Consider the following 19,374-nt stretch of genomic DNA (forward strand, 5'->3'; position numbering starts at 1 on the left):
CTTATCTTTCTGGGAATATTACTGAGTTCTCCCCGGAAAAACTCCGGGGGCAACTCTCCAAAGCTTCATATATGCTATACTATTTCATTATGTACTTTTTTGCTCCTTTCATAAATATTTCTTTCTGAACTCAGGCCAGCCCTGCTATGCATTCATGCCCAAGCAGCATCTGCCCCTCCCCAAGTGCTGGGGGTGGGGGTGGGTGACGCTGGACCAGGTAAAGTCCCCAAGCATCTATGGGTGTTGTTATCAAACCAGCCCAGCCTTGCCTATTCATCTGTGGTGGCAGCTTGCTAATGAAAGCCTTGTGACAAAGAGTGAGGCTTCTCTCAGAGGTGGCTGCCCCGACAGCCCCAAGGGGCAGCCGGAAAAGTGCACTCACTCGCCTCGCTGCCGCAGCCCTGCTGATCCGATCCCGGGGCTCAGCCATGATAAGAAGAGGCCTCCGGGTGGCAGCAAGACTTGGCCACCACGGAGCCCTTCCTGGCGGCCCCTACATCCTGCCCACGTTCAGCCCTGCCTCAGCATTCGGATCCTCCATGGACTCCCTGGAGAGTGAGTGCGTGCCCCGTTCAGCCAGATGGGCAGCCCCTCTCCTAGGGGCCGCGGGTGTAGGGAGCACCCCAAATCTCCTCTTCCCAGATTGTGGCCGGGGCAGGTGAGCAGTTTGTTGGGAGCTATTTGATTTGGCAAAGGAAACCAAGTAGCCCAGATCCATAACTAAGACTACCAGGTTACTTTCAACCTGATCTGAATCTTGTGTGGCCACCACTTACTTTCCTCCTATGGCGCTCAGACTGTTGCAGCTGAGTTGTGACACCCCCCAGACAAAGGACCCTGTGTGTGGCCGACTGCCCATGGGTGCGTTTGGTGCGTGAGCATCCGGCATCACAGAGGACCCCTCCTCATACCACAGAAGCTACCGCACCACTGTGGGCGCCCAAAACAGGTTTCAAAGTAGGCCCCCTTCCCCGGGCAGGCCCACGGCTATGGACAGAGCTGGAGTAGCCCCTGAAGTGAGGGGGTGATAACAGTGGTCCTCACCTGTGGTCACACCCCCAGGGTAGACAGTGTCTCAGGATGAGCTCTAGTCTGACCATCAGCTCGCACACTCACAAGCTTGGCAACCTTAGCCGTGTTTCTTCAGTTTCCCCATCTGCAAGGTGGGGCTAATACTAGCTGTGCTCAGCCTCAAAGAACAGCTCACAGGCTTTAAAACGGGACAATTTTAATGCGCCACCACAGAGCAGCGTGCCTCTGTCAGCCCCCATGCCTTTCCTTCCCTTCCTTTGCACATTAGTGTCCCCTTCCCTGGTCACCCACAGGAGTCCCCAAGGGTCATCTCCCTCAAGTCAACACTGGCGGAAGGGATTGAGGAGCCCAGGAACCCAGGAGCACACTACCTACAGGTCCCGAAGCCCAAGCAGCAGCCCACCTCCCAGGAAGCTGTCTAGTCTCCCGGATTTTTCCTGCCCAGGTCTCAAGATTCTGTCAGGAGAAGACAGATTTGAAGAATTATGCCCTCCCCAATGCCAGCTGGTGTCCAGACATGCTGAACCTGTACCACGAATTTCTGGAGAAAACTAAGGCCGATGGCTGGATCAGACTGCCCTCCTTCAAGTCCAACAGAAACCACATCCAGGGGCTCAAGCTCCCATTAGTGTTAACAGCTTCCTCAGGTAAGGCCTGGGCGCAGAGGGCCCGTTGGCACACATGCAACCCAGCCCACCAGGGTCAGATCAGCCAGCCCCCTTCCCTGTGGTCAGAGCTGCTCGAAAAGGAAATTCACAAGCTCTGTGCCAGTTCTCAGCCAGAAGTTTTTTCTGCTAACTCCACCCCTCCCGCTGCAGCCCCAGGCAGGTGGGTGAGAAAAGCATCCTCTCAGGCCCCTGGCTCCCCTCCTCCCAGGGGAAGAGAGCGCACCCTAGCAGCTACCTCTGCTCCCGGCCCAGAGCGCACCCACCGGAGAACTGCTGACTCAGCTCCCTGCCCCGCTGCCTTTCTCACCAGGGCTGCTTCCCTTGCTCTCAAGCCTTATCCCAAGTCTTCCTCCCCACCCCACAAAGGTCTGAGGACTCCCCCTTGCCCACTGCAGACCTCCGCACACCATCCCTGCTCTGCTAGGCCCAGAGGCTCTCCTGAAACACCCACGGATCCGAGTGATAGAGTTTTCCACTTTGATCTCTCTGTGTGTGCGTGTGTGTGAGCACGCGTGTGTGTTAACTTGTCTCTCTCATTCACATATGTGTTCTTCCAGCCCAGTGATGAATGGGTGGTACATTGGGTTTAGGGAAAAAACAAAGCAGGTGCACCAAAATTTTTTGAAGACTTTGGATTCCATCCAAAAAGGATATAGTTCTTATAGTCGCCTTGAGAAAAATAATCAGAACTTTGGGGGACTCTGCTGCACTTATTTTTCTGTTCAGTATTGTTATTTTGAATTATATGTGAATTAAATGCCGTACACTTTAATTTTCAATGTTTAAGGTCTCTTGCCCCGACCCTACACCTATTCTCAGCCAGGGAACTTCATGAGGGTTTCTTCCTCAAGACTCAGGGCTCCCTGAGGACACGGCTGTGTCCCCACACACCCAGGGCTCCCTGAGGACAGAGCTGTGTCCCCACAGTCCCAGGGCTCCCTGAGGACAGGGCTGTGTCCCCACACACCCAGGGCTCCCTGAGGACAGGGCTGTGTCCCCACAGACACAGGGCTCCCTGAGGACAGGGCTGTGTCCCCACAGACACAGGGCTCCCTGAGGACAGGGCTGTGTCCCCACAGACACAGGGCTCCCTGAGGACAGGGCTGTGTCCCCCTCAGACCGAGGGCCCTGAGGACAGGTCCGTACCTTGCTCTCCAATTGAAGGTTCCCTGAGAGCAGAGCCTGTATGTCCTCTGGTTCTCTCCTCAACCCTATACCTGAGGCCGGGCTCCATCCATGCTGCTGAACGACTGGCCCTTCATCCTGACTGGGCCCCATGCCCTCACGCACTCTTTTCTTCAGCTGTGTCAATCCCCATCTCTCCCCAGACAAAAGTGACTGTCACATCTTCACCAGGTGTATCAAAACGGAAGGACAAGGCTACGAGTATGTCATCTTTTTCCACCCATCCAAGAAGAAGTCCGTCTGTCTTTTCCAACCAGGCCCCTACCTGGAGGGGCCCCGAGGGTAAGGCCACAGGCAGGCCCAGTGGGGGACATCTTTGGCTGCTTCCTGGGCTTGGCTCAGGAGATGGATTGGGTGCAACCAGGCTCTGGGATCTGTACCTCTCTCTAAGGAGCTGGGTTGGGAGTGGGAAGCTCTGGGCTCCAGTCTCACAGTATCAGACTTGAAAGGATATTCTGTCATCTGGTCCAGTCCCCACTGTGCAGATAAAAAAGAGCCTCCTTATTCAGGTCTGGGAATTTTCCAGTAAGAAGGGGTCTTAGAAGCCACTTTGAGAAGGATGTGTTGGACTTGGAAGAAGACAGGATCTGGAATTAGGAGCCAGGCTCCCAGTCCTGCTCTGTCAGGCTTGCTTGGAGACACCGAGCAAGCAATTTAACCTCTAGCCTTCGGTCTCCTTACCTAAATCTTGGTGCAATAATATCTACCTTCCAGAATAGCTGATAGATATGATATTATGGGCCTATATGTATGTGCTCGTAAACCATAAAGCACAATATAGCTATCAGGCCATCTATCCAAACTTCACCTTCTATCCGTGGGCAAACTGAGGCACACAGAGGTAAGTTATCTTGCCCAAGGTAGCACAGGCAATCAAGGTCAGGACCAGGTCTCTAATCCAGGAGCTGGGACTCCAAGTCCATTGCTTCTCCCACTGTACTCCATTGCCTCCAAACGGGCAATAGACCCAGGAAAGAACTCACACTGGACATAAATACATTCACGAGGGAAACCAGGCTGGCCCTGAGCTTCTTGCCCGAGAATACTGGGTCACCATGTCCACGGGTGTCTGCCTTCTCCACCCTTGTTCCTGCTTTAGACACTCACTGAATGCTATTGTTGGTTTCAGAATTCCTGCAAGGGAGAAGAGGGAGGAGGGGGAAGGAGAAGCTTTAGGGTCCCAAGGCCTGAGAGAGACTCAATTGCAGTTAAACAGAATTCAAAGAGCTTAATAGATGTCAGCACCTCTACAGGCCATGGATTCAGACTGCAGCCCTTTGTCACCTTGGCCATCCTTAAGGTATCTTCCATGGGGACACTGATTTCCACACTAGCGCAGGCAGACACTGGGGGACTAGGTCAGAGCTCTACCCAGGCCATGGGTCCCCTCCGTTCTGAAGAGGAACACCCCCAAGAAGGCAGGGATAGGATGGAGTGTGGCTGACTTTATTTAGGGCCCCATGGAGGTGGGGCCGTGGAGTCAGAGGAGGACCACCCAACACTGAGGCCAGAGGACTGAGGGGGTCCAGAGAAGAAATGAGCGCCAAATTAGAAAAACCCAGTTCAGTCTATCTCCTGGGTAAGGAAAAACCCAGTTCTTCCCTGCTACGTCTGTCTTTCCTGTGAGTCTCCTTTACTCTCATACAGAACACTTCCCTTCCGACACTTCTGGTCACCAAATGCTCGCAGATTTTTCCCCACAACAAGAAATGTCCTGTGATGCCAGCTGGGTGTCCTACAATTTAACTCCATTCTGACACTGTCTACCTAGAGGTAGTGCCAGATCCCACAGGTTAAAGTCTCAGTCCCACAAGACTGCTCCCACCCTTCTTCAGATGCCAATGGCAAGTGTAGGTCCCCAGGTTACCCACAACTTCTGTCTGATTTGGCTACAATTGGTGGTTCCCAGAACCCTCTCCTGTGGTTGGATTAATTTACTAGAACCACTCACAGAACTCAGAGAAACACTTATAGTTACCAGTTTATTAAAGATATGATAAAGGATGAACATCCAGGTGGAAGAAACCCATAAGGTAAGGTCTGGGAGAATCCCAAGCGCAGGAGCTCCAGTCCCTGCGGAGTTGGGGTACGTCACTCTTCTAGTGTGGATGTGTTCGCCAACCTGGAAGCTCTCTGAGACCCATACTAGTTGGAATTATTATGGAGGCTTCAACACATAGGTATGATCAATCATTAACTCCATTTTCAGCCCTTCTCTCTTCTCAAGAGAATTGGGGGAGGGGCGGGGGGCAGGGCTGAAAATTCCAAGCTTCCAATCATGGCTTGGTCTTTCTGGTGACCAGCCCTCAACCAGGAGCCAGCCGGGAGTTGCCTCATTAGAAAAGACACTCCTATCACCCAGGAAATAGAGGTTTTCAGGAGCTCTGTGCCAGGAATCAAGGACAGAGACCAATATATGTATTTTCTATTATCTTGACAAGTACCCACCCAGCCCCTAGGCAGTGAGGCCGGGTAGGCTTCTGGCTGACCAAGAGCTACCCTGAAGCACCTACACACTTGCGGATGGGTCTCCTGCCTGGCCAGTGAGGACAACGAGGGAAGAGCAGGCTTAGGGTTCTTCGGCAACAACTCTTCCCCTCCTTCAAGCAATATGAGAAGGGAGGTGACTAGAAGCGTACATGAGGTTTTGTAAACATTACCTCATTTGATCTGATGAGATAGAAATTATTTTTATTCACAATTCACAGTGACAAAACTAAAGCTCAGAAAGGTTTAGCAACTTGCACAAGATCAAACATGTGAACGTGGAGGCAAGGAGTCAAACCAGGTGGGTGTGGTTGCATGGCCCCCAGCTGGGTGCCTTTCTATTGTCCCCAGCTTAACCAGCAATGGAGCTTTGGCATGAAGGTCAGCTTACACAAGTGAGAATGAGAGTTTTATGTGCTGTACATAAAGCAAGTGTTGGCATCATCCTGCTGAAGCCGGCTCTCAGCTTTCCACCGGCAGCACTGCTCGAGAGTCTACCTCGTCAGCACTTTATAGGTCCTAGGTTAAGTTCCACGTTTACCCATCTTGGAAATGTGGGCTCAACACTGGCCATAGTGACTAGTGAGGTGAGAGCTGGCCCAAGGTCATGGTTTAGAGACTAAAGCCCAAAAGTTCAGGGCCTTTATCATTCCCTGTAGGAGTGCACCTTTCCAAATTATGGTAGTTGCCGCCAGGAATTAGCTGATGAATCTGAAAAAGGTTTTTCCATTAACTCTAACAACAAAAAAAGTTTTTTCCTGGTGAAATAAAATCATGGTATCAGTGGTTGCTAACACATGCTGCAGCGACATGGAAGACAAGTCAGCTGATTTTGACTGGTTTGATCAGACGGGATCCAGATCTGTTTCCTTTCCATTCCTGGGGAAAGATGGAGGTGGGGTTGTTCCAGCCCTGGCCTTGCCCCCTGCCCCCACCACTAGGTTTGCCCACGGAGGGTCACTGGCAGCCATGATAGACGAGACCTTCTCTAAAATTGCTTACCTGGCTGGAGAGGGGCTGTTCACACTAAATCTCAACACCAGGTTCAAAAAGTAAGTACGGATCCTTGGGGTGTTGGCCGTTGAGGGGACAGCCATGCGTGGCAGTTGAGGTGTAGAAGTCCTGCCTGTCACTCTCCTTCCCCAGCCACACGGTCCTCTGGTTCCCGGCCAGAATGCAACCTCTGCTGTCAGACTCTGGTTGCTGGCAGATGGGCCCTGAGCCCAGAACCACTTTAGTCCTTGAGGCAGGGCGGGATGAAGAGAAGGATGGGGGGACAGAGAGGTAAAGGGATGGCGGCCAGGGGTTCATGTGAGGGAGGGGCTAAGCCGCCTCCTCTCCCAGCTTGATCCGTATGGGCTCTCTGGCTGTGCTGAACGTTGGCGTGGAAAAGGTTGAGGACCAGAAGCTTTACATATCCTGCATTGCCCAGAGCACAGACCAGCAGACCGTTTACGCCAAAGCTTCAGGTAGAGAGAGCCTCAGCCCCAGGCCCTGTCCTGCCACCCCGACACCCAGAACAAACAGAAGGGGAATGTTAAGGATCCAGTCCCAAGCCGGGGTCCAGCTTTTTAGAGTGGGGTTGGGTACTTGCAGGAGACACAGACAAAGTGAGGGAAAACCCAACAAGGTTTTTTTTTTTCTATGTATGAGTGGCCCAACCTGTACCACAGGAGAGGACCCAGGTACTGAGTAACTGGGTGCACATGCTCTGAACACCCCATCAAGCTCCTACCATCCATGCTCTGGCTCCTGCCACTTGGCTCCCCCTTCTCTGGCAGGTACTTTCCTCCAGCTGCAGCTGGAAGAGGATTCATCTCAATACTACACACTATGCCTTCAGGAGAGCCTACTGCCAACCGCCTTGCCTACTGGGACACACCCCAGAGCAGCGGGGGGTGTCCGGGAAGTAACTGGTGAAGTGAGGGAGAAGGCACTTTCCTTTGCATAAATAAAGTCTCACAGCCCCGTTCGCAGTCCAAGACCCTTCTGCAGTTGGAAATGAAAATCCTTCCAGGGCCTTCCACATACCCACCTTCCCATCTAGCACCAATAGAAGCGATGTACTGAGACCTGCCAGGGACCAGGCACTGGGTGAGGCACCAAGCACACAGCGATGAAAGACAGGGCCCCCGGCCTCGAGATGCACAACTGTGGGCCGGGAGCAGAGTGCCCCATCAGCTCCTCCCACCCCACCGTGGCTCTGGTTATGGGTGCAGTGCAGACACAAAGGGGGGGGGCGGGCAATTTTACTCTAGGAAAGCGATCAAAGAAGGCTTTCTAGAGGAAGCTGTGCTTGAACGGAGTCTCAGAAGTTAAGTGGTATCCACCAGGCAGGCAGGGGACTATTCCAAACAGAGGGACTATTGCGAGCAAAGGCACAAAGGGATGAAAGAGCACAGCGACTTTGGAGAACAGCAAGGTGTTGATAAAGGGAAAGAGAAGGGGTCAGGGCAGGTGCAGGCCATGGAAGGCTCCTTAAACCCTGCAATGGAGCTTGAACTGTGTCTTGTAGGCAACAGGGAGCCTTTAAAGTGTTTGGGAGTGACATAAAGTTTTGTTTTTTCAAAAGATGACTCTGGTGGCAATAAGAGGTCAGCAAGACTGAAGGTGGGAGCACTGGTTAGGAGACCCTTGCAGGGCTCCAAACTAGAGATAGGAAGGACCTGACATGGTTCAAAGCCATGAAGGTGAGAGATATGGAATATGTTGCAAACAAAAGAGTACAGAACTTTGCCACTAATTGTATGTAGTGGATCTGAGAAGGGGAGCCTTCAAGGATGACTCCAAGTTTCCAGCTTGGTGGTTCCAGGTGGCATCATTGGGAATACAGGGGAGCAGGTTTGAGGTGGGGGAAGATAATGAGCTCAGTTTCACACGAATTGAGCTGGAAGTGCCCATGGAACCCCCATCACATGGTGATCCCCAGTGGTTGAGAGTCCGCCTGCCGATGCAGTGGACACGGGTTCGTGCCCCGGTCTGGGAAGATCCCACATGCCGCGGAGCGGCTGGGCCCGTGAGCCATGGCCGCTGAGCCTGCGCGTCCGGAGCCTGTGCTCTGCAACGGGAGAGGCCACAACAGTGAGAGGCCCACGTACCACAAAAAAAAAAAACAAAAAAAAAACCACTAAGGAAGCTAAGAATAGGACAGGATGGACCATCCTTAAGAAGGCGAGGTCAACAGTATCAAATGCTAAATAGAAGGCAAGGCAGATGGGAACTAAAAAGAGGCCTTTGGACTTGGCAGAGAGGAAGGTGGTGGTCTTCTTTGCCAGGAGGTGGGAACAAAATCCAGATTATGGTGGATGAAAAACTGAATGGGAATAACAGTGTGAAGCTAGATGACTCTTTCTAGGAATTTTGTTGTTGTTGTCATTGTTACGTTATTTAAAGAAAGAGATTTGAGTATATTTATAAATTGTTTTGGAAGGAGCCAGTGGAGAGAGGCTGAAACCCTAGGAGAGAGAGAGGTGTCCTCCAACAGAACAGCTATATGGTCTTAGAGATGGATCAAGAGCACAGTGGAGACAGGAGTCACGGGACAGCATCAACATGACTCTGAGACCAAAAGGAAGAAGTGGGGCGTGCAGAGCAGGATGGAAAGTTGCCAGGATCTATGCCAGAGCACCTCGACTTCCTCAGTGAAATAGGAGGCAAGGCCATCAGTGGGGAAAGAGGTCCGGAGGAAGGGGTGCACATTTCTAAGGAGGAAAGGTTTGATGTGAGGGGGAAGAACAATGGACTGGAGGAGGCAATGGCCACCCAGGAGAAGACTGTACCTCCTCTGGGCCTGCAGAGGACAGGGGTGGGAAACTGAGCAGCTTCCACAGGGATAGGCAGGATTCCATCAAGCCCAGTAGGTGGAGGGGATGTCCAGGGAGAGGTCAAAGATTAGAGGAGTTTTACCAAAGAATGAGAGCTCCAAGTGACATGTCATAAAGGATTTTATTATTAGGTATGGTAATGCCAAGTGCTGAGACAGATAAACCTTTACATCTCCATAATCTAACCTGTATCTTAAATAGACTGTACTTTTCACTCACACAAAGTCCAATTTTTGGTGTCTAGCAGTCATTCAGGAACCTGACTGACAAGCATGATTCAACACATGATTTCCAAAGTCATCCTGGGTGTTGACATCCAGTTGCCAGAAGAGAGAATAACAAGGGAGGTTTAGGGGGCCAAACTTCAAAGTGTTTCCTCAGTCACAAGACCGCACCAAACTGCAAGGGAGGTTGGCTAGAAAATATGATGTAACTATATGTTGTAGAAGAAAGAGAAATAGGTTTGGTAAGTAGCTAGCAGCCACTGCCTCAGTTTGAAAGGAGGATAGGCAGAGGAGGGATGGGTCTGTGTCCAAACCCTCATCCTGACAAGTGAAGAATTCAAGTTCAGGCCTCAGCTAAGATTCCAGGACCTGGGACTAGGGCTGGGGATTCAGGGGATCAGAGAGAAGGAAGTTTTTGTGGCATGGAACAGGGTCAGAGAGTTGGACCCAAATTCAGCAGTGGTGGAGAGGTGGGTGGATCAGGTTCTCTTTCTAGTAACTAGACCACGCACTTCCTAAGCCATCTGTCTTGAATAACGAGCAAAAGATTGGTTGACGTGGATTTGAAGGCATTTGATCCATTGCCCTCCAAAAACGGGAGACTTACTAGAGGCCATAACAAGAAATCTTGTGGCAGCCAACTATGCCCTCCCCCATATACTCACATAAAAACTCTTTCTCCTGCGCTTTCACAGTTGCCTTTGATAACCTATTAAGCCCAGAGTCTAAATCAGTGTATACCAAAAACATATTGTCCTTTATTCACGGTCAAAAAGGACCTAATCTTCATTTAAACACTCCCAAGAGAAGAAGGGAAATATATTCTATCCTTCCTATGCAGTCAAGTAAACGAAGGAAACCGAAACAGTGGTACTTGGAAACTCAAGTACAGCTTGCTTCTCTCTTCTCTCATCTGGAAACTGGATGCCAACACCCAGGATGACTTTGGAGGTCATGTGTTGAGGATGGCAGAGGTTGGACGCACACTGTCACTTCTCTACTGGGGCCAGCTTCTAACAGAAACAGGCAAAAGCTGGAAATCTACAGAGGTAGGAGGCTCTCAGGCAAGGCCCCACAGCCGGGCTGGGAGCGTTAGCCTTGACTAGAGAAGGCCAAGCGGGCAGGCAGGGATCTTGGTAAGGGGAATGAGGTCATCAGCTGCTGGATACTTCTCTAGTGTCGAGGGCTTCGACAGATGCCTCTCTTCTCCCAGGAGGCCAAGTATTGCAGCTTTCTAGGCAGAACAAGGGGAGTTTCTGCCTCCACACTTTAAAAACCAATTCCATGTGTAGTGCATTCATTGGAATTACAGCTACCACATAGGCAGATGGGGTGGAATCCAACAGGCCATCCAGGCAAATGTGGCAGGTTATTCTGCTCGAATCAGCTTATTCTGCTTGAAGGATATGTGTTCTCCAAATGTCTGAATCAAGTGCCAAGAGCAACCAAAGAGTGAATAAGGCAATTGTAAGACCAACCAGTTCCAGACGGCAAGGGACATCAATAGTTCATACCAGCTCTTAAAGAAGGGGCCCCTAAGGTCTTCCTGAAACTAAGACCACAGAGTTAGGTCATTTATCACGGGTCCTGGGTGAGGCGCCAGAGCTGCAAGACACAGTATGACACCAACCCTATCACCTGCTAGCACCTACAGTGAGCATTGGTGGCCAAGTCATGTTGCCTGAGGCCACCGCTCAAGGACACAGGACAATTTAGCCGAAAAGCCCAGGGAGTCTTGTAGCAGTTGTCTGCCGACCTGGAGGAACGGTCTGTCCCCTCTGTGTCTCTTCATCTGGCTTGAACCCAGGAAAGCACTCTGTACTGCCCAGTCCTCTAAGTGGCCATCTACAGTGGCACTGACGAGAAAAAGGAGGTCAAGGCCCTGGGTCACCTGCATAGTTCTTTTTCCTTTTCTTTTTTTTTTTTTTAATAAATTTTATTTATTTATTTTTGGCTGCATTAGGTCTTCGTTGCTGCGCGCGGGCTTTCTCTAGTTGCAGCGAGCGGGCGCTACTCTTCGTTTCAGTGCGCGGGCTTCTCCCTGCGGTGGCTTCTCTTGTTTGGGAGCACGGGCTCTAGGCGCGTGGGCTTCAGTAGTTGTGGCACGCGGGCTCAGTAGTTGTGACGGTCGGGCTTAGTTGCTCTGCGGCATGTGGGATCTTCCCAGACCAAGGCTCAAACCCATGTCCCCTGCATTGGCAGGCAGATTCTTAAACCACTGCGCCACCAGGGAAGCCCTCTCACTACATAGTTCTTGAGTGGCAGCAATGGTGCTGGAAGAGGTGAGGAGGCCACACCCTGGGTCCTCATTCAAGGGAGAAGCTCTGCTCAATTATGAAGACCCCTGAGGTACAAGAAAGAACCATGCTCTTTAAGATAGAAGATCTGGGTTCTAGTCTCAACTCTGCTACTGTTTGGCCATTATTTCTCTTTGGGTCTGTTTCCTGCTCTATAAAAATGAAAGAGCAGATGAGGTGATCTCCAAGTTCCTGGTCTGATGTCTTATTGTTTGGCTACCCAGTGTGTCAGTCATTTGCTTGATTGCTCTCAGATCCCCACCCTTCCCCTACTCTGCCTTAGACTGCAGAGGGCTAGTGCCTGCAATATACATTTCCCAGTCTCCTTTGTCATCTGGCTTTGGAAGGCTCTGGTGGAAGACTGGAAGGTGGGAAGTAAGGAGACGTAAGGGTATTTCTCCCCTTCTCTGTTTTGGGAGGCAACTCAAGTAGTGGCTGTGTCTCCATGGTTACAGATCCTGCTAGACAGCCCTCATCTTCCTATTTGCCTTTTTTGTTCTTCCACCACCTTGGTAACAAATTCCCTGTGTCAAACTCCCTCTGTTGAACCATCTAGCAACTGCTGTTTTCCTCACCAGACCCCAACTAACACAGCCAGGTTGTGGATTATCTGCGGTCAGTTTTCAATCCCACTGCTGTACACCCTTGTGTGCATCCTTAATTTAATATCCACCAAGAGAAGGAAAGGGAAGGCAAGAGAAAGGAGGAAAATGAACTGTCAAAGATTGAGCATAACCCTGGCTAAATCCAAATCTCTGCCCATTTTCCCCCAGCGCACTGCACAGCTGAACACAGCTGGAGAAAACCCACACAACCTTGCTGTCCGGTCTCACTTTAAAGCCTAGATCGTTATCCTAAAGTGGGCCCGTAATACTGCCCTGCAGTCCTCCTGCAGTTTCCTAGATCATTCACTCTCCTGCTTTCCTAGGCGACTGTTTCTTTCCTAGTCCTCTCTACTCAAATGAGCACCACCTCCTCCCCCATCATCACTCTTAGCTAAAGACCTTGCTTCCTGTTTCACTGAGAAATCAGAAGCGTTCGGAAAGAGCAAGCTCCCACTACCACCCCTCTCCACCTACTACCTCTACCGATTTATTCTACTTCCCCTCCAGTAACTGTGGGTGAACTGTTCACACAGCAGGCAGGGGACCACCCTCAGCTGTGCTTCTTATGCATGACACCTATTTCTTCTAGTCTACTTGGCAATATTGCTCCAAATATTCTCCTTTCTCTCTCCTGCATTATCAGTTTTCCTTTTCTCTTTGATTTTTCCCATCAGCAAACATACCATATTTCTGTCATTTAAATTTTTTTCTCTTGATTCTACTCCCTCTCTGGCCACTGCCCCACTTCTCCCTACTCTTTTAGCGAACTCTTCCAGAGAGTTGTCTTTGCTCTCTTCCTTCTATTCTTTCTCAAGCCCACTCCAATCAGGCTTTTGCCTTCACCACTCCATTGAAACTGGTCTTGGCAAAGTCACTAATGACTCTGCAGGGCTAAATCTAATGGTCAACTCTCAGTGCTTATTTTATCGGACCTTCCCACAGCATCTGGCACAGCTGGTTCCTCCTCCTCTCCCACTCTAACTGTTGGGCACTCAGGACTCGGTCTTTGGATCCTTTTTCTTTTCTACCTTCAGTTCATCAGATCTTGTGACTTTAAATTCCATCTACATTTCTCTTGGTGCCCACATTTATACTTCCAGTCTGGGCCTCTCCTCTCAGCTCCGGATTCATATATCCAACTGCTTACTCAACATCTCCATTTAGATGTCTAACAGACATCTCCTCGTTTAATAGATCTAAAACTGAGCCCCTGATATTTCCCCCTCTCAGTAAATGGCAACTCCATTCTTCCAGTTGTTTAGGCCAAGAACCTTGGATAATTCTTTCTCTTAAATGGGGATGGATCCATCAGGGAATCCTACTGACTCTATCTACAGAATATATCCAGAAACTGACTACCACAACACAGATCCATGCCCCAATCATCTTGTGCCAAGATTATTTCAATATTCTCCTATCTGAGTTCCCTACTTACGGCCTTACCCCTTTTATTTTATTCTCGGCGCAGCCACCAGAGCAACCCTTTTAATGCATAAGTCAAGTCATATCACTCCTCAGCTCGCCACAAGAAGAAGCTAAAATTGTTACAAATGCTACAAGCCCCCAAAGAGTCTGGCCCCGCTCTCTCTGACCTCACTTCCCCATCACTCCTTCTGTTCCAGCTACACTGGCCTCTTCGCCTCCTTGAACACTCCAGGCATACTTCTGCCTCAGGGCCTTTGCACTTCCATTGCTTCTGCCTAGAATGCTTTTCCCTCAGATAGCCTTCCTCCTTCCTTCATACCGCTATTGAAATGTTACATTCTCAAGGTGGCCATCTTTGACCACACTATTTAAAATTCCGTGCTCTCCTGACACCCTCTATGATCCTCCCCTAATTTAATTTTTTCCCCAACAGTGATTTCCATCTAATAAACTGTATTTTTTACTCAGTTATTTTTGTCTGTGGTCTTCCTTCCCCGACTAAAGTATCTAGCCAGAAGATTTCTCTGTTTTCTCACTGCTATATCCCCAGAGCGCAGTATACAGTGCCTGGCACATAGTAGGTAGTCAATAACTATGGATGAATGAATGAATGAATGAAGCCACAGAATCAAACTTCCTTAAATCCTACCCTTCCTCTGGACTGCTTATCATAGAAGACAAAAATGTCCTTGTTGCCAAGTCAGATTGAAGTGGGGTTTCTCTTTTCAGGTACTTTTAGCAGAAGTCAGCCTAACTGATGTGCGTGTGTGATCTTATTTAATCTTCATGCCAACTCTGAGAGTTAGGTATTTTCTCTCCATTTTTCAGATGGGAAAGGTGAACCCCAGAGAGATTAAGTTACAGGCCAGAGGTCACACAGCTAGTAAGTCCCAGAGCTCAGATCCCCAACCCACCTGACTGATGCCACAGCCGTGAGTTCTTGGCTGCAGCACTCCACACAGACCACCCTGCCCAGAAATGACATCAGGGCTGAGCTGAGTTAGCAGCCACAGGATTGGAGGGTCTGCGTGCCACCAGGGATCTCCATAAAAGAAACATTTGCTCCCCCCAAACCCTCAAGTATCAGATGTCAGAATAATCATCTTGTTTCCTGAGTTTCACAATTTGTCTTGTTGCTGTCGTTATTGCCTGTCTGCTTCCCCATTCTATGTCTCCCCAGCACCTAGCACAATGAAGGGATAAATGAACTAATTCAGACACAATTCTGCTCAATATCATTCATCCATTCAACAATCCTGCTTGAGCACCTGCCTTGTTCTAAGCTCTGTCTTTGTGATGCTTACAGTCTGCTAAGGGAGGAGGACGTTAAATAATCACAGAAATAAATCACAGAAAAAAAGAAAACAAAACTGTGAACAGTACCATAAAGGAAAAGTATGGGATGCTGTGAAAGTAGACAAGAGAACCCCCTAATTTCAATGGGAGCATGCCAGTGAGGGCCTCCAGATCTGAAGGGTGAAGGGGAAGTGGTCCTAGAGGAGGAAATAGCTTATGCAAACATCCTAAGGAGTGCATGAAGGACAGTGAGTGTGCCTGGAGTACAGCTGATGGTCTCATCTTGTCAGTGGTGGCCTGTGTCTCCTAGGATCTGCCTTCAAGGGGGGGAAGGAAGGGGGAGACATCCTCCATGTTTACAGTTTAACACACTTCTGACAAGGATGGGGGGTGGGTGGACACAGCCTGACCTTGACTCACTGATGGAAACAGCTCTGTCCTCAGTGTCTCTATGTCCAGAAGTTTCAAGCTTGGTCCCTTTTCCCTGGTCCAGTGTAATTGAGAGAACCAGTCACTACAAATCACTCTGTCTGGGAGCAACTGGGATGTCTCCAGAACTGAACAACGGGGGTCAAGGCAGGATTCCAGCAAGGAGGGCTTTGCAGAAGTTACCATTTGTGTCGCAGTGCCTGTGGCTTTCACCTAGGAGGGCTGGGTGGGGCCAGCGTAGCATTAAGGGATGGAGGCCACTGCCCACTAATGGCTGTCTCCCTTTTCACTGCAGCCCTCCCCAACTCCCAAGCAGCCAGGGCCCAGCAGAGAAGGCCCCAGGGCACAGGGCTGGCTTGCTGCTAGCAACCTGAAGGGAGGAGTTAAGAAGGCCGGCCTGATGGCCGCAAAGACAGAGCTGTGTTTATCCAGGAAAAGAGGTCGTACGTAGGCAACGGAGGCCCCTGCCAGCTCCTCCCAGGACTGGGCTGGGGTAGCAAGCTGGAGAGGAAGCTGCTCCCCCACCCCGGGGCTCTGAACGCCTCCTGGCCAGAGGCCAGGACCCAGAGGCGGCCCACCAGTGAGGCCTGCACTCTGGGCGCCTGACCGAGCCTGCTGCCGTGGGCTCAGACTCCCAGGCAGAAAGTCGGAACATCGCGCTCCCTGAGGTGCGGCGAGGGGGTGCGGTAAGCGCGCGCTGGCGGCGGGGCCTCCTGGAGTCAGCTCAGGGGGTGGCAGAGGATCAATGCTGTCTTTGTGCTCACTGGTTTCCTAGGGAGAAAGGGAGTGGGGAGTGGGAGGGGCGGCCCAACGGCTGGGCCCTCGCGGCAGAACTCGGGATGCGGTAGGGCTGGGACGCAGGGAGCGGAACAGTCAGGGCTTTAGGAGGGGTGGGATTCTGTGCTCCCGAGAGGTGCGTCTCCTTGAACCGGCCCTAAGTGCTCGCTCGCAGGGCAGCAGCAGCCAAGTGTGCAGTGAGTCTGCTTCTGGCCTGGAACGACTTGGGAAGGCGAGGGAGGCGCGAGAGGAGGCAGGTGTGGCTAGGGCTGAAGGATGGCTCAGCCTGGAGAAGCTTGCCGTGCCGCCCGGGAGTGCAGCCTGCGGGGATGGGGTGCTGGGGAAAGGGGGGTAGTCCCAAGGGGCGCCAGATCAGACACTGGAGGAGAGCCTTGGTCTCCTGGATTGGGCATGAGAGAAGGGGGTGAACCCTCCAAGGGTCGCGGTGTCTCTTCAGGGGGAGAGTGTATAGGAGCGGGGGTTCCGAACCCGGGTCGGTGTCTACGGCTACAGACCTTTTGTTAATGAGGGTGTTACTCTATTCTCCTAATAGGAGTCTAGGCTCCTAGTGGGTGTGTTAGGCCTTCTAACTCTGAAGTGGGTGTACATCTTCAGTACCAGCGGGAGCAATGGGAGAGCCTGTGTACTCGGATGTCCGAGGCCTGATCCGAAAATGTGACTGTCTAGCCCTGGGCTCCCTCTATTTCTCCCCGGACCCCCCGACTTTGCCGCCCTTTGTCCCTCCCCATCCTCCCCCCACCCCGCTCAAACAGGGGCTTGTGCACCCCGTGGGCCCGTAAAGAAGGGCACGGCGGCAGACCACCCGGTGCTCGTTTGCAGCATCACCCACCTTGGGCTTTCCTTCTTTCCTTGTACAGGCCCCCACCTGAGACGCTGGGTTTGGACCCTCTCGGCCTCGTGGAACTCGGACTTTCAGCTCCCCACCCCACCGCATGTGGCTCTTGGAGAAAGCTGGCTACTGGGTGGGGGCCGCGGAGCCCAGGGCCCGGTGGGCGCCCTCCGGCCTGTTTCCTAAGCGCTGCACCCCGTGCCCGCTGGCTCGCGCCTGCCCCAACGTCCTCACCCCCGATCGCATTCCGCAGTTCTTCATCCCGCCTCGGCTCCCCGACCCAGGCGGCACCGAGCCCCTCAGCGGGCGCGACGTGGACGGGCGCGGCCTCCCCGAGGCCTGTTCGCTGCCGCACTTGGCAGGCCGCGAAGGTTGGGCCTTCCTGCCCGAGAGCCCGCACACGCGCCGGCGCGAGTCCCTGTTCCACTCGCCGCCGCCCGCCCCGGCCGGGGGGCTGCCCCCCGCAAAGTCCAAGCTGCACGTCTCCTCCCCGGACCTGCGCCTCTGCCGGGCCCCCGACAGCGACACGGCCTCGTCGCCCGACTCGTCACCCTTTGGCTCGCCGCGGCCAGGCCCCGGCCGGCCCCGGCCGCCCAGGCCGCGCTCGCTGTCCCCGGAGGAGGCGAGCTCGGCCGACACCAGCCCGTACGCGCCGCGCCGAGCGGGGCCGCCCACGCCGCCGCTCTTCCACCTCGACTTCTTGTGCCTCCAGCTGCGGCCGGCCAAGGAGAGCGTGCTGCGCCTCGAGCCCCTGGGCGGGCAGCTGCGGCTATCCGCCGAGTACCAGGCCTGGCCCGGGCGGCTGCGGCTGCGCCTGGTGAGCGCCGAGGGCCTGCCCGGGTCGCGGGCCGGCCCCGGGAGCGGCGGCGGCGGCTGCTGTGTGGTGCTGAGGCTGCGGCCGCGCGCCCGGGCGCGGGACCAGCGGAGCCGCGTGGTCAAATGCAGCGCCAACCCCATCTTCAATGAGGACTTTTTCTTCGACGGGCTCGGCCCGCCTGACCTGGCCGTCCACAGTCTGAGGGCCAAGGTGCTGGACAGGGGAGCAGGCTTCCGCAGGGACGTGCTGCTGGGGGAGTGTGAGACGCCCCTGATTGCCCTGCTGCCCACCCTGCGTGGTGGGCTAGGTCCCGGAGCCTCCCTGGCGCCTGCCCATCTCAGCCTGTAGCCTGAGAGACTGTCTCTTCCTCAGGAGGTCTCCACCGGGTCTGCAGTCCTCATTCTTTCCATCTGCCCGGCATGCATTTATTTTTGCTAATAAAATATGTTTGTCTCTGGCGGTATCTCTCCCACTTGTTGGCACCCTGCGCTCTCAGATCTGCAGCCTACCCTCCTCCCTCTGCCCTGGCCGTACACGGGATGGAGGAAGCTCATTCAGTTGTCTGATTTGGAGCAGACCTTAAGCAGTGGTTCTCAAACTTGAATGAGCATCACAATAACCAGACATCAGAAATCCTGGATGAGCTTGGTAAACATGCAGAAAGAATCCTGGGCTCCATTCCTGAGAGACCCTGACACTAGTTCAGTAGGTCTGGCCTGAGTAGGTTCTAGGTTCCCTGTTCAACCAGGTCCCTACCCCTTCAGGGGGCCCTCCAATCACTGAGTCACTCCAGAAAAAAACTCTGTGACTGAAACCAGCAAAAGCCACCTTCCGCTGGGGGTTCCTTGGGGCTGCACAGGGGAAAGCAGCACTACCCCACCCATCTACCCACCCCCCCATCTGTTCTGAAGAGAGATGAAATTTCCGTGTCTTGGAAGTGAGTCAGTGGATGTAAGACTAGCACGCTATGCCTTTAGGTGTCCTCTCTCTTGCCTGTCCCTTCCACACCTGTGCCACCCTTGGGGGTAAAGCTGGAGCCAGGAGCTAGAACAGTGCTTGGGTAATGAAAGACCAAGATAGTATGTCCCAGGGATTGAGGTCCTGGGGGAGAAGGGGGTCCCACTGGACTGTGAGAACTGTTCTCAGGGGTGCCCAGAAAACGCTACCCCAGTGAGTAGGGGCAGAATGTGGAAAATGGATAAATGTAGGTCACATTGTGTTTACCTCCTACCTGAATGTCCCTGACGTCAGCAGTGACCTTCTTCTCTCTCCCCCACCTTCCCTGGAGCTGGTTCCTCTTGGCTCAGGCCAGGCTTGGAGGAGGAGGAAAGAAGGGAGGGGGAGAGGGAGGGAGGAAGGGAGGCGCAGTGCCAACCTAACTTCTTTCTCCCTCCCCGCTTTCTCATTTTGCCCGGTGGCCCTAACCAGGGCCAAGCCTGCCTGCTGGATCTAGATAAA

At 52.6% G+C, this 19,374-nt stretch overlaps 2 protein-coding genes across 3 annotated transcripts; both read left to right on the forward strand.

Moving 5' to 3' along the window:
- Positions 1-428: 428 nt before the first annotated feature.
- Positions 429-17,049, forward strand: THEM5 (thioesterase superfamily member 5). The gene is made up of 10 exons (XM_029226947.1): positions 429-559; positions 1,486-1,679; positions 3,029-3,167; positions 6,314-6,424; positions 6,717-6,841; positions 7,154-7,293; positions 15,768-15,915; positions 16,103-16,158; positions 16,425-16,506; positions 16,865-17,049. The coding sequence occupies exons 1-10, from the start codon at positions 429-431 to the stop codon at positions 17,047-17,049; spliced, it is 1,311 nt and encodes a 436-aa protein (XP_029082780.1).
- Positions 16,073-18,338, forward strand: C2CD4D (C2 calcium dependent domain containing 4D). 2 transcript variants are annotated; one of them, XM_029231148.1, is made up of 2 exons: positions 16,073-16,153; positions 17,128-18,338. In XM_029231148.1, exon 2 carries the CDS (start codon positions 17,203-17,205, stop codon positions 18,262-18,264), a length of 1,062 nt encoding a protein of 353 aa, XP_029086981.1. In that variant the 5' UTR covers positions 16,073-16,153; positions 17,128-17,202; the 3' UTR covers positions 18,265-18,338. The 2 variants fall into 2 exon arrangements, with proteins under 2 accessions (XP_029086981.1, XP_029086982.1); XM_029231149.1 differs by having other exon boundaries at positions 16,093-16,140.
- Positions 18,339-19,374: the final 1,036 nt, after the last annotated feature.

The sequence above is a fragment of the Monodon monoceros genome, unplaced genomic scaffold (assembly GCF_005190385.1).
Source record: "Monodon monoceros isolate NGI ecotype Baffin Bay Population unplaced genomic scaffold, NGI_Narwhal_1 Super_Scaffold_18, whole genome shotgun sequence".
NCBI lineage: Eukaryota > Metazoa > Chordata > Mammalia > Artiodactyla > Monodontidae > Monodon > Monodon monoceros.

What these genes read in the sequence shown, in the direction of transcription:
- THEM5 (XM_029226947.1), top strand. Translation starts at nt 429, where the DNA reads ATGATAAGAAGAGGCCTCCGGGTGGCAGCAAGACTTGGCCACCACGGA. An exon ending in TCCGGGAAGTAACTGGTGAA is followed by an intron (nt 7,294 to 15,767) that starts GTGAGGGAGAAG and finishes TTTTCACTGCAG; the next exon opens with CCCTCCCCAACTCCCAAGCA. An exon ending in GGAGGCGCGAGAGGAGGCAG is followed by an intron (nt 16,507 to 16,864) that starts GTGTGGCTAGGG and finishes GTACATCTTCAG; the next exon opens with TACCAGCGGGAGCAATGGGA.
- C2CD4D (XM_029231148.1), top strand. Translation starts at nt 17,203, where the DNA reads ATGTGGCTCTTGGAGAAAGCTGGCTACTGGGTGGGGGCCGCGGAGCCC.